We start from the raw sequence: 14336 nt of genomic DNA, 5'->3' as shown, positions 1-14336 counted from the left end.
ATATTTACAAGATAGATGTAAGCAAAATCTTAAATGGTCAATATAAGTCTTCTAAATATATCTGTTGTTCTTGTATTGTGGCTCCGTCAGTTTCACACCTGAGTGAATGGCTCATCATTATGCAAAGTGGGTGGGACACTGTAATCTAAGGTGTAAACTACTCCTCCCCCTCGCATATTGGCTTTCCAAGCAAAACCTGTTTTACATCAATTTAAATCAATGTATGGTTTTATGTGAACGATAAAGCAAGACTATTTTCACATAATTTTGAAGAAAAAACACTAGGCGAGGACATCCATTTGTCAAAAGTCTTATTGACACATATTTACTATGTGTTTTGTGGCCTTATTTCAGAATTTTTATTTTTTATTTTTTTCAATAACCACGCATAAACATTATTCTCTCAAAAATGAAAACATGTACATACACATGGCTCACATATTATGGTAGCCCTGTTTGTGCTTTATAGAGTGAATTTACACCTTTGCCATTAATATGTTTATAAGCAACTGAAAAAAGCACAAATGTCAGGGCATGTCAGAACATCTCAAGGGCCCCAAAAACAGCCCAGACCCCAGAGGGTTAAGTCGCTTCCGTGTTTTTATCTAAGCGCGGCTCCAGACTAACTTTTTTACTTGGATTACTGTCTGTAGCCGATATATACAACAATATATAGTGTCTGTGTATATTAAACTACAAAAAGACTATATAAATATTAACCCTGCATGTTCTGCTTGTCTCTGTGTGAATGAATGGCACAGACGCGTGGTTTCATTTAACACACACACACACACACACACACACACACACACAGAAACTCATAGCGGCAACCCGTCAAAAAAAAAGTTTGGTTTAACTTGAAGAAATTGACAGAAATAATTAGTAACTACTGTACAGTAGATTTAGCTACGTCTCCATGGGATTTTCTTTTGTAAGCAATATTTACGTTTAAACAGCATGTAGCCTTTAATGCTTATGTATTATGTATGTACATAAGCATTAAATACATAATAATGTATGTATTATTTACTTATGATTAAAGTAATTGACGTCATAAATAAAGTAATTGAATTGAATTTTTTTTTTTTTTCAAATAGTTAAAATAGAAAAATAGTTCCAACAGATTTTGCTGTGGTACCGAAATTGGTACCTAGAACCATAAAATTGTAATGGTATCGGTACCGCTCGACCTGTCAGTCAACCCGTCACCGTTATATGCGCCTGCCACTCGACCAGTCACCGTTATATGTACCTGCCGTTATATGCGCCTGCCACTCGACAAGTCACGGGCATATGCGCCTGCCACTCGACCAGTAACAGATATATCCAGTCTCGGCACCTAAGAGTCGCGCCAGCCACAAGATCTCTCACTAGAATTTTCATCTACTTTCAACTGTCAGTCAACCCATCACCATATATATGCACCTGCCACTCGACCAGTCACATATATATGCACCTGCCACTCGACCCGTCACCGTATATATGCACCTGCCACTCGACCAGTCACCGTATATATGCACCTGCCACTCGACCAGTCACCGTTATACGCGCCTGCCACTCGACCAGTCACCGTATATATGCACCTGCCACTCGACCAGTCACCGTATATATGTGCCTGTCACAGATGTAACCAGTCTTGGCACCTAAGAGCCACAAGATCTCTCACTGTTTTCATCTACCAGACACTCCGATTGATACACGAGAGCAAACAGACAGTGCATTCCTGCTCTTATTTACCTATTTCTCATCTTATCTTATTCGCTCTTTTTGCCCGTAATTAGCCTTTCGCCGAGCCCCACCCCCCTTAGTTACTGTTGCTACGTCCGACAAACAAATGGTCAAACACGACCAGTGCGACACATTGCCATTACGGGAAGAGGTATACCCGTGCGTGTCAGTGACCTTTTTTGGAGCAATACCTCCGCGATATCCTCCAGATCGAGGCAAAATGGGTTACAGTATGCAGTGGAGGGATATATTCAAAATATAAAAATACGCAATGAAGGAGACACGACTACTATCGAGGCTAATGCTTACCGGTCTCAAGCGAAGTCTGAGAAACCCCATGACAATCGCAAAAAAATCTCTAATACCCACGCAATCGACAAACACACTTGCAGACGGCATCTTGGAATCCGTAGGCATCGTAGACCTCTTCTTCTGTCTTGATTTCTCCGATTTGTTGCAGACAATCGTAGTTATCTGAGCTGTTAGCTATATTTTGCTCATTTTTATTAGCCCTGCTAACGTTATGTGCTTTGTTCTTGGGGAAGGGAAAAACTAACGTTAGGGTTGCCAAATGTCCCGTATTTTGGGCATAATTTATGTCATAATTAATAATGCATAATTTATATCTCCCTTGTCCTGTTTTTTTGACTGCAAAGCTGATCTAACCACTGACGGATACAGCAGCAGTGCTGATCACGACACCTGTTATCATCCTATCAATAATAATAATATATAATATATTATGATATAATATATCATTATTTAGGGACAAATCATTGTTTGATTTACCGCTCCGAGCGGGACTTTCAATGTCAGCATTTTGAAATCAGTTTAGGCGAATGCAAACAACGTGATTATTGATTCCAACATCCACCCACGCAAGAAAACGTGCAACCTAGCAGAGGGAATAATACGCTGATTTACTGCTCAATAAATATTTCTGATTGTTATCAATGTAGAAAACTTTTTTTTTTCAGGATTCTTTGATGAATAGAAAGTTTCAGAGTTTTCTGAAATAGAAAGCTTTTCTAACGTTATAAATGTCTATACTGTCACTTTTGATCAATTGAATGCATCCTTGCCTATTACTTTTCTTAAAAAATCTTACTGACCCCAAATTACTTTTACCGGTTCTTTGTGGCAAGCTTTATGCCTGCGGTCGTGCGCTTGAGTGCGGCTATATTACGTAAACACTCATTATCCTGTAGGCTATATAGCCTATTTAAGTAATTAAAATAATATAAAGGGGCGATTTGTCCACTAATGGCTTAAATGAATAACTATAGTCGACTAGGAAATGTTTTTTGTCGGAGGCAGCCCTTATTCCACATATTTACAAACACCGTGGGCGGAGAATGTTTGTCGGACCTGCTCACATAGTAACGGTTGCTATGATGTGTGATTGGACAATGGCCGTTTTGGGGGAGGGGCTGGCGAAAGGTCAATTTGACCCTTCGTAAAGACCCGCCCCCCTTAGTTATGTTGCTATGCCCGACAAGCTACGCTGCTCTCACGCAACACCATGTTCTCATGCAGTGAAAAATACATCGCGGAGCAGAGAGGAGACTGACAACACGCTGACAGACAGGACAGACCAGGTTACTTTTCGGTTACTTTTGAATTTAGACACATTAAACAAAGTCACACCTTTCAAATTTGGTCATTTTTTAAAAGAAATTTAAACGATACATACCGTTTTGTGGCTCTTAAATGTTTCTGACAGATCGCTGTAGAGCATCAGTTAAAGCTGCTCGTGAACCGATCATCTCTTCCTTCTAGTTAATTTATAGCATGAAATAAACATGAATGAACATAAGAAGGATTGTTGTTTTAACCGCGGAAAGGCGTCAGTACATTCTGTTTTTCAAGTTCAAATTCTCCCATGCTATCTCTCCTGACTGCTTTGTCGGACAAAATGGCAGATGGCGGATTATGATTGGTTAGATCGCCTGTCAATCAAGCTCCCTGCGAAGGGTCAATTGAATGCATCCTTGCCTATTACTTTTCTTAATTTCTTAAAAAATCTTACTGACCCCAAATGACTTTTACCGGTTCTTTGTGGCAAGCTTTATGCGTGCGGTCGTGCGCTTGAGTGCGGCTATATTACGTAAACGCTCATTATCCTGTAGGCTATATAGCCTATTTAAGTAATTCAATTAATATAAAGGGACGATTTGTCCACTAATGGCTTAAATGAATAACTATAGTCGACTAGAAAATGTTTTTTTTGTCGGAGGCAGCCCTTATTCCACATATTTACAACACCGTGGGCGCACTGCTTCACCATCTTGCTTGGAGAATGTTTGTCGGACCTGCTCACAAAGTAACGGTTGCTATGATGTGTGATTGGACAATGGCCGTTTTGGGGGAGGGGCCGGCAAGAGGTCAATTGAGCGCATCTCGTGGCTCTTACTAAGTGTCGCACCAGCCACACGATCTTTCACTGTTTACATCTACCAGACACTCCGATTGATACACTAGAGCACACAGACAATGCAATCCTTGACAATGCTCTTTTTGTTCATAATTGAGCACGCTTGTTGGCTCCTAAGCGTCGCGCCAGCCTCAAGATCTCCCACTGTTTTACTGCCTGATACTCCGATTGACACGCTGAAGCGAAAAGCAGACGAAGAGTCTTCACTACATCGATTTGTTTGTTTTATAGGCTATTTTATTTCATTTTATTTACAGATTATTGCAGAATATCAACATTTAAGGATGAGGTCTTTGAATTTGCATCAGTGAGAACTGCAAAACAAACAAAAAAACTTGTTCAGGCAAAGAACAAAATTTTATTTTAATAATTAAAATAAATAGAAATTAGTGCATGGGGTTTTACCAATCGGCGACTCTACCAGTGGCTGTTAACCCCCTGAGGTCGACGGTATCGCCGGCGATACCAGCTCGCTTTTTATCAGTGTAAAAGAAACTCATGAATACTCTGTTGACTTTGATTTTCCATAGGAGTTTCATACATCAATCGATTCTGTTAAATGTGTATTATTTTTGTGTATACTCACAATAAAAACAAAGTGTTGTGCTTTTCGCCAAATAAAGAAAAATAAACACGAAGCGAGTTCTGCCTTCTCTCTGTCCGTGTAGTCCATTCTGAAACGCGTCCGAAAATGAATCATAACTCAGCGAATACTTCTCACACAGGCACGTGAGATATGTCTTTATGAAGCTTGAAATCTCTTCTTTTAAATGAAGTAATTTATATAAAAAAACAAATGTTTTTAACTCATGTAATCCCTTTGAAAGCAAGGAGAGGTACCGTTTTTCCTTCTCCCTTCATTATCTCTAAATGTGCTGAGGCCGCTCCGCCCCCGGCGCGATTCACATGTAAATAGTTTACCTGATCTAGTATGCATCGCATACGCCCACCGATCAATGCCATAAAAACACAGTTTGTTCATCAGACTTACTGATAGTTCATCGCGTTTTGAGTATGACACGCTTCTCCGGTAATAAAGACTCACTTCAGATGATTCTGGACAGCGAGGAAGAATGCACCTTTTCCTCAGAGGACGAACGGCAGCATTTTGAAGAGCGAATTCCGACGAGAACACAATTTCGGAGTAAGTTTTACTTAAAAGTCTTTTGTCTTTTATTTTTCGTGTTCGCATTTATGAGGAAAAAACAATATTACGTGACAGTTCTCCATTATGGACGCGAGCGCTCTAAAAAAAGCACTAAAAGACTTTCAAACTTTCACAGAGACCTCAAAACAGAAAGTACAAATCCTTTCTTTAAAACGAATTTCGTTTTGTATCAATTGTATCTTAATTTTAATAATTTTTTCATTAACAAATTTCCTGGATTTAAAGTAAATATAGGCTAGCAATCACAACATAAGGTGCTTGAACTGGAGATCATCATGAACCAGACCGTAGCCTACTCGCCTCACATGTCTAAAAAATGTGAAATATATTTACAGAAAGCTGGTTCTAAACAAAACCATCCAAAATACTAGCCTACTGCGAAGATCGCGAGTCAATAGCCTATCGTCAACTTCATCTTTGCCAGAAGTTAAATTTACTTCGCGTGTGTGAATGAATGATGATGTTTTAGCAAACTGTATTGCTACTGAGATGAGTAAAAATCGACTGAAATATGAATACATAGATAAAATGTAGGCCTATAATAATTTTTTTTTTTTTACAAAGAAAGAGTACACTTGAAATATTGTTGAAATTGTAATTATTGTTGTAATTGTAACCTTTTAAATAAAATAGCAAAACATATTTACAAGATAGATGTAAGCAAAATCTTAAATGGTCAATATAAGTCTTCTAAATATATCTTTTGTCCTTGTATTGTGGCTCAGTCAGTTTCACACCTGAGTGAATGGCTCATCATTATGCAGAGTGGGTGGGACATTGTAATCTAAGGTGTAAACTACTCCTCCCCCTCGCATATTGGCTTTCCAAGCAAAACCTGTTTTACATCAATTTAAATCAATGTATGGTTTTATGTGAACGATAAAGCAAGACTATTTTCACATAATTTTGAAGAAAAAACACTAGGCGAGGACATCCATTAGTCAAAAGTCTTATTGACACATATTTACTATGTGTTTTGTGGCCTTATTTCAGAAATTTTGTTTTTTATTTTTTTCAATAAACACGCAAAAACATTATCCTCTCAAAAATGAAAACATGTACATACACATGGCTCACATATTATGGTAGCCCTGTTTGTGCTTTATAGAGTGAATTTACACCTTTGCCATTAATATGTTTATAAGCAACTGAAAAAAGCACAAATGTCAGGGCATGTCAGAACATCTCAAGGGCCCCAAAAACAGCCCAGACCCCAGAGGGTTAAAAAATCAACACCGGTACGGCAAATCCAACACAAATGGACTCATATACTGAATTTAGAGTGTGAAACTGACAGCATTTTAATGATTAATCTAAAATATTAAATAAAAGAGAGGACACGGCAATATTTTGTACTTAGCTGTTATTTTGCCAGTTTTTCACACAAACATCTAATGCGAAAGATGGGAGTTATAGGACATTAATTACTTGGTAGACACAACCGTAATTTCTACATAGACCTTTATCAGAATATCGATCACAAGTAGCCTAATAATTATGATCTACCATAACAACAATTTGCAAAAAAAAAAAAAAAAAAAAAAGAAATAAAATAAATTCAAATAGATAGGCCTAGGCTACAAAACAAACAAACTGATGTAGTGAGGAATCTTCGTATGCTTTTCCCTTCAGTGAAGTATCAGGTAGTAAAAGTGAGAGATTGAGGCTGGCGCGACGGTTTTGTTTTATGAACAAAAAGAGGAATAAATATAAGATAAGATGGCAAATAAGAGCAGTATTTTGCTGTGTGTTTATACACGTGCATTAATCGGAGTGTCTGGTACGTGAGAGATCTTGAGGCAGGCGCGACGCTAAGGTGATGTGACGCACGCTCCATTATGGACAAAAAGAGCGAATAAAATATAAGATAAGATGGAGCAGTATTTTACTGTCTGTTTGCACATGTGCATCAATCAGAGTGTCTGGTAGATTTAAACAGTGAGAGATCTTGAGGCAGGCGAGACGCTGATAGGTGACGTGACGCGCGCTCCATTATGGACAAAATAGCAAATAAAATATAAGATAAGATGACAAATAGATAAATAAGAACAGGATTGCACTGTCTGTTTGCACATGTGCATAAATCAGAGTGTCTCTGGTACATGTAAACAGTGAGAGGTCTTGAGGCAGGCGAGAAGCTTGGAGCTGACACGCACGCTCCATTATGAACAAAAAGAGCGAATAAAATGTAAGATAAGATGGCAAATAAGAGCAGGATTGCACTGTCTGTTTGCACATGTGCATCAAATTGAGATCTGGTAGATTTAAACAGTGAGAGATCTTGATCTCGCGTAGGTGTCAAGACTCGCGCTCCGGATTAAACGCCGGAAAGAATATAAAGTAAGGTGTATGGTGTAGGCTATAGCAAATGGGTAGGCTAAATAAAAGTTGAAGTAAATCCATGTCTAATAGGGCTGGGTATTGATTCAGATGTTACAATTCGATTCGATTCGATTTCGATTCGCAAGCTCTCAATTCGATTCGATTTCGATTCTAAATTCGATTTCGATTCTACTCAATGAATATATATTTAATACAAATCCTATATTTATAAAAGAAAAAAAAAGAACAGCGACGACAGATCTTGTGGTCTAGCCAGCAAACAAGTGTCTCTTTTATTTATCAGTTGTTGTCTGTTGTGTTTAATTCGATTCCTGGTTGGTATGTTCGTTATTATTGTGACGTCTGTTGTGAGTGAGTGAATAGATTTGAGGGATTTCGCCATTTACTCGTTCTTGTTTATGTTACGTAGATCTCTTCTCTGAGCTGATAATTTTTATGAGAGGTTGTAACAGTCTATTTGATTATATGCATCAGTCGGAGTGCCTGGTAGTAGCTGTAAGGCAGGTGAAAAGCATTTAGTTAATGTTGAATATTGGGTGAATATTGACCTATTGTGCGTACCGTTCTGACTCCCGCTGGCTACAGGGGATCCGCGCTGCAGTTTGTTTAAAAACACCTTATATATTGTGTAAGATCCCGAGGCAGGCGCATATATCCATGACGGGTTGAGTGACAGGCGCATATATCTATGGCAAGCCAAAGTATTCCTAAACGCCTGGTCAGGCGTCTGATTGCATACAGACATCAACAGCGTGCGTTTCGACAGCCAAACGCGCATCCCTGATGTGCGATTTGCCATAAAAGCGCGCGTTCTTGACGTGTGATCTGCTATTTAAAACGCACGTTCTCGACGTGCGCTTTGGGGTCACAGAAAACGCACGTTTTTGACACGCGTATATCGTAACAAAAATGGGCATCAAAAACGCGCATTTTGTCCTACTCAAAACACACGTTTTTGACGCCCATTTTTGTTATGAACGCATAAACAGGTAAATCAAACAGGCAGTGCAAACGTGTGTGAAGTGTCCAAACAGGCGAAAAGAACGTGCTCATTCCCTATAGTGTTCTCGAGATCGCACGTCGAAGGCGTCATTGCTCGAGTCTGTCATGCTTTTGTCCCTGTATGTGGTTTAGGACTCTTGTATTAGCATTAAACACAAGCAAAATAGCATGGAATTGTCAATGGTAAATTTGACAGAGGAGAGGATTATAAATGGTGAGTTATTATAATCCAATAGTTATCATTCAGGTAAAAAAAATCTAAAACTTAAACTTCATAACTTTTTTAAACTTTACTTTAACAACTTTGTTTTACTTCTTTACTAATCTGAGAAGTGTACCCTTTTAGTACCCTGATAGTTCGCAGTGCATTAAGTAATGTAAACAAATGCAACTTTTGATTTTAATAATTATTAGTAAACGTTGAAATTAAAATTAACAACGATCAATAAATGCTGTAGAAGTGCAGTTCATTATTAGTTCATGTGAACTAATGTAGTTAAATAATGTATGAAACCTTATTGTAAATTGTTACCGAAATTACAACTGGCAAATTTGCGAGATGTGTCTCGAACGAAGGGATTAGGGGACTGTCCGAGGTGCTGAAATAAAAAAACTGTCTGTTTTCTCTCTTTTTTCTTCTTTTTTTTTTACCTAAATGACAACTATTGGATTATAATAACTCACCAATTATAATCCTCTCCTCTGTCAAATTTGCCATCGACAATTCCATGCTGTTTTGCTTGGGTTTAATAATACAAGAGTCCTAAACCACATACAGGGACAAAAGCATGACTCGAGCAATGACGCCTTCGACGTGCGATTTCGAGAACACTATAGGGAACGAGCACGTTCTTTTCGCCTGTTTGGACACTTCACCACTGATGGGCAGTAACGCGTTAGAAGTAACGCGTTACGGTAATCCGATTACTTTTTTCAAGTAACGAGTAAAGTAAGGGATTACAATTGCAAAAACAGTAATTAGATTACTGTTACTTCCCCGTAAGCAGGCTGCGTTACTGCGTTATACTGCGAGACTGTCTCGCGACGTGAGCGGCGCGACAATGACATGAGCGCCGCGAAGTCAGTGGTAAACACTATGGCAAGCGATCGCGTTCAAAAGTCTTTAAACGAAACGCGTGAATTTTGACGCGTCATCACGAACCATTTGTCCGTGTTCAGACGTCATGTTCATTCATGAACGATGTCGTAATGGTAAACTGTATGCACGTGCAAACATCAGACGTTATATTTGTTCATGAGGGATAATGCATTGGTTCGTTGTGAGTGATGTCAGTCTTATGTCATGATTTGTCATGCCTTTTTAAGTTGTTCGTTTAACGTTCTTTCCCAAGGTAGAAAAGTCAACAGCTCTTAGAATGGGTCTTTTATTTTAGCAAACTGCCAAAAAACCTTTTCAAACTGTGTGCAAAAACTGCACACATCAGCTGTGGAATAAAAGAAAAGAAATGCATGATCAACTAGATTAAGGCAAACTCCTGTCTTAATGTAAACCCTGTCCACCATCCCCAAAGGTTTCACAAAGTTATTCTTGCCACTGTAACTTATGGCTTCCTAAAGACAGGTTTATGGGTAAATAAATTAATAATAATAAAAAATATATCAGGGCTCAACATTTAAGCCTTTTCATTTGTCCTTCGGTCGGTCATTCACTTGTCCGAGTAAAAACATTTGTTAGAACAGGAAAAATTTTAGATTTTTTTGTGTGTTGTAAATATAATTTATTCCGAATCAGTATTCTCATCAGTTCAGTCAGCTTTAACATATATATATATATCGGCATATTTATGATATTTTAACCTTTTAAAATGACCTTTAAAGGGCATTTTTCCCTAATCGTTTGCTTCATCTTTCATTTAAAATTCTTAAATTTGATCAATAAATTACAATAGAATAATAAGGTGCTAAACGGCTTTTACCAATCAAATAAACTGCATTAAATAATGTAATGAGATTATTTAAAATATTTTTTGAATATACAAATAAGAAATATTATTTGTGCATAGAAATAATATTTATAAACCGCCAGTAGGAGGCGGCAGGCGACCATCTTAATGAGTGAGTCATTGATGCAAAGTGCATAAAGTTAAAATACTGAAACTAATAAAACAAGTTTTAAAAAAGAATGTTTCATTTGATTCAATTTTAGATGATGGAATATGCAGAAAGAATAGAATTAAGCAGAAAGGTCTATTGCTTTATATCGTATTCATTTCGTGCATCATGTTTTTGAAAAGTAACTAATAGTAAAGTAACTAGTAAAGTAACTAATTACTTTTGAAAATAAGTAATCAGTAATCAGTAACTAATTACTTTTTCCAAGTAACTTGACCAACACTGCACTTCACACACGTTTGCACTGCCTGTTTGATTTTCCTGTTTATGCGTTCATAACGTGCGTTTTGTCCTACTCAAAACACACGTTTTTGACGCCCATTTTTGTTACGATATACGCGTGTCAAAAACGTGCGTTTTCGGTGACCCCAAAGTGCACGTCGAGAACGTGCTTTTAAATAGCAGATCACACGTCGAGGACGCGCGTTTTGAAGCAAAATCCGTGACCACAAAGTGCACTTTAAGAACGCGTGCTTTTATGGCAAATCGCACGTTTGGCTGTCGAAACACACACTTTTGACGTGACAGTGTGCAATCAGACGCCTGACCAGGCGTTTATGAATACTTTGGCTTGCCATAGTGCACGGCACGCTCGTAACCGTGCACTAAGACAAAGACGAGACAAAACCGAGAGTGTCAGAGCTCTGTCACAAAACCAATAATTGAACTAGACAAGAAGTGACAGAAATCTGACACTTTGTTGTTTATGATGGGATAATTCTCGAGTTTCAGTCAGAATTCAGCCAGAGAAAGCGCGCACTTCGTTTCAGCGATGACTACACTGAATGCCACTGATTGGCCATCACACTCAAACTCAACAGAAATGTGTGTGATTGGTTATAACATACAGGATTAAAAATGCTTTGTCACAGTTTTTAATAAATGTGATAAGTGATACTGTTTGAAGGCAAATGCTTGGATGGGTGAAAAAAAAAAAAAAAAAAAAAAAAAAAAAACAGTCTTAAAATTGCTTTCCAAAACAACAACTGTGGCTGTTCATGTGTTTATGTCTAGGATTGTTGTTGATCTTTAACATTATAGTAATGAACAATATGACATCTTTTGAAATGCAGTGCTGTTATAATAACATGTTCTCTGTACTTTTATGGGGGATTTAATTTTTGTATTTTATTTATTTGTAAATTGACTGTGAAATAAAGTTTTAAACATATATATATAAAATAACCTCTATCACACACACAACGTGTCATAAATGGGTTCACAGACATGTTCGAGAAGGTTATCTGTTTGGGTGATAGGTGTAAGATGGAGGTCTCTTAACCCCCTGAGGTCGGCGGTATCGCCGGCGATACCAGCTCGCTTTTTTTTTATCAGTGTAAAAGAAACTCATGAATACTCTGTTGACTTTGATTTTCCATAGGAGTTTCATACATCAATCGATTCTGTTAAATGTGTATTATTTTTGTGTATACTCACAATAAAAACAAAGTGTTGTGCTTTTCGCCAAATAAAGAAAAATAAACACGAAGCGAGTTCTGCCTTCTCTCTCTCCGTGTAGTCCATTCTGAAACGCGTCCGAAAATGAATCATAACTCAGCGAATACTTCTCACACAGGCACGTGAGATATGTCTTTATGAAGCTTGAAATCTCTTCTTTTGAATGAAGTAATTTATATAAAAAACAAATGTTTTAAACTCATGTAATCCGTTTGAAAGCAAGGAGAGGTACCGTTTTTCCTTCTGCCTCATTATCTTTATAATCAGCTGCGTCCGCCCCGCCCCCGGCGCGATTCACATGTAAATAGTTTAGGTGATCATCGCATACGCCCCCCGATCAATGCCATAAAAACACAGTTTCTATCAGACTTACTGATAGTTCATCGCGTTTTGAGTATGGCACGCTTCTCCGGTAATAAAGACGTCCTTCAGATGATTCTGGACAGCGAGGAAGAATGCACGATACCGGGTTGTTTCCTCAGAGGTAGATTATAACAGACGACGAACGGCAGCATTTTGAAGAGCAAATTCCGCTGAGGACACAATTTCGGAGTAAGTTTTACTTAAAAGTCTTTTGTCTTTTATTTTTCGTGTTCGCATTTATGAGGAAAAAAACAATATTACGTGACAGTTCTCCATTATGGACGCGAGCGCTCTAAGCACTAAAAGACTTTCAAACATTCACAGAGACCTCAAAACAGAAAGTACAAATCCTTTCTTTAAAACGAATTTCGTTTTGTATCAATTGTATCTTAATTTTAATAATTTTTTCATTAACAAATTTCCTGGATTTTATATATATATATGCTAGCAATCACAACATAAGGTCTGAACTGGAGATCATCATGAACCCGTAGCCTACTCGCCTCACATGTCTAAAAAAAATTGAAATATATTTACAGAAAGCTGGTTCTAAACAAAACCATCCAAAACAAAAAAACTATGTAGCCTAATAAATGTGCATTTCTCCGGTGCGTTCACTAGCCTACTGCGAAGATCGCGAGTCAAAAGCCTATCATCAACTTCATCTTTGCCAGAAGTTAAATTTAAATCGAGTGTGTGAATGATGTTTTAGCAAACTGTATTGCTAGACTGAGATGAGTAAAAATCGACTGAAATATGAATACATAGATAAAATGTAGGCCTATAATCTTTTTTTTTTTACAAAGAAAGAGTACACTTGAAATATTGTTAAAATTGTAATTATTGTTGTAATTGTAACCTTTTTAATAAAATAGCAAAACATATTTACAAGATGTAAGGAAAATCTTAAATGGTCAATATAAGTCTTCTTCTAAATATATCTTTTGTCCTTTCATTGTGGCTCAGTCAGTTTCACACCTGAATGAATGGCTAATTATGCAGAGTCATTATGCAGAGTGGGTGGGACAATGTAATCTAAGGTGAAATCCACTCCTCGTTCACGCCCCCCTCGCATATTGGCTTTCCAAGCAAAACCTGTTTTACATCAATTTAAATCAATGTATGGTTTTATGTGAACGATAAAGCAAGACTATTTTCACATAATTTTGAAGAAAAAACTATAGGCGACCACATCCATTAGTCAAAAGTCTTATTGACACATATTTACTGTGTGTTTTGTGGCCTTATTTCTGCAACTTTCATTTACATTTTTTCCAATAACCACGCATAAACATTATTCTCTTAAAAATTCAAACATATACATGCATGTTGATCAGATATTTTGGTAGCCCTGTTTGTGCTATATAGAGTGAATTTACACCTTTGCCATTAATATGTTTATAAATAACTGAAAAAAGCACAAATGTCAAGGCATGTCAGAACACCTCCAGGGCCCAGAAAACAGCTCAGACTCCAGAGGGTTAAAGAGTATGTTGGGAAATGAAGGAGGAAGTTCCAGTACTATGTCTATGTGAGGTTTCTACAGCTTCTATAGTATCAGAGTCTATACATTATTTTCTCAACACATTCTCACTAACAACTCGTCTGGATGCTTTGTCAGGACTGCTTGGTGTCACTTTTTAACACACTGGGACCCCTTCAGTGTTCAAAAACTATTAAAAACTCTCAGTCTCTCTCACATACACA

General features: G+C 37.6%; 1 protein-coding gene across 3 annotated transcripts in view; it reads right to left on the bottom strand.

Moving 5' to 3' along the window:
* LOC308688002 (protein NLRC3-like) overlaps nucleotides 1-14336 on the bottom strand; it is an 83596-nt gene that overhangs the window by 29555 nt on the left and 39705 nt on the right. Inside the window, exon 8 of one of the 3 annotated variants that reach the window (XM_081360820.1) lies at nucleotides 3359-3503. The exons of the other annotated variants lie outside the window; for them this stretch is intronic. Coding sequence (XP_081216946.1) covers nucleotides 3491-3503 — 13 coding nt within the window. The 3' untranslated portion in view covers nucleotides 3359-3490. Of the gene's footprint in view, nucleotides 1-3358; nucleotides 3504-14336 lie in introns of those variants that run through there. 3 annotated transcript variants of the gene reach the window in all.

Source organism: Scardinius erythrophthalmus, assembly GCF_964197995.2.
Source record: "Scardinius erythrophthalmus genome assembly, chromosome: 1".
Classification (NCBI taxonomy): Eukaryota; Metazoa; Chordata; class Actinopteri; order Cypriniformes; family Leuciscidae; genus Scardinius; species Scardinius erythrophthalmus.
Note: the sequence above shows the minus strand (reverse complement) of the source record. Positions and strands in the feature narration are given on the sequence as shown.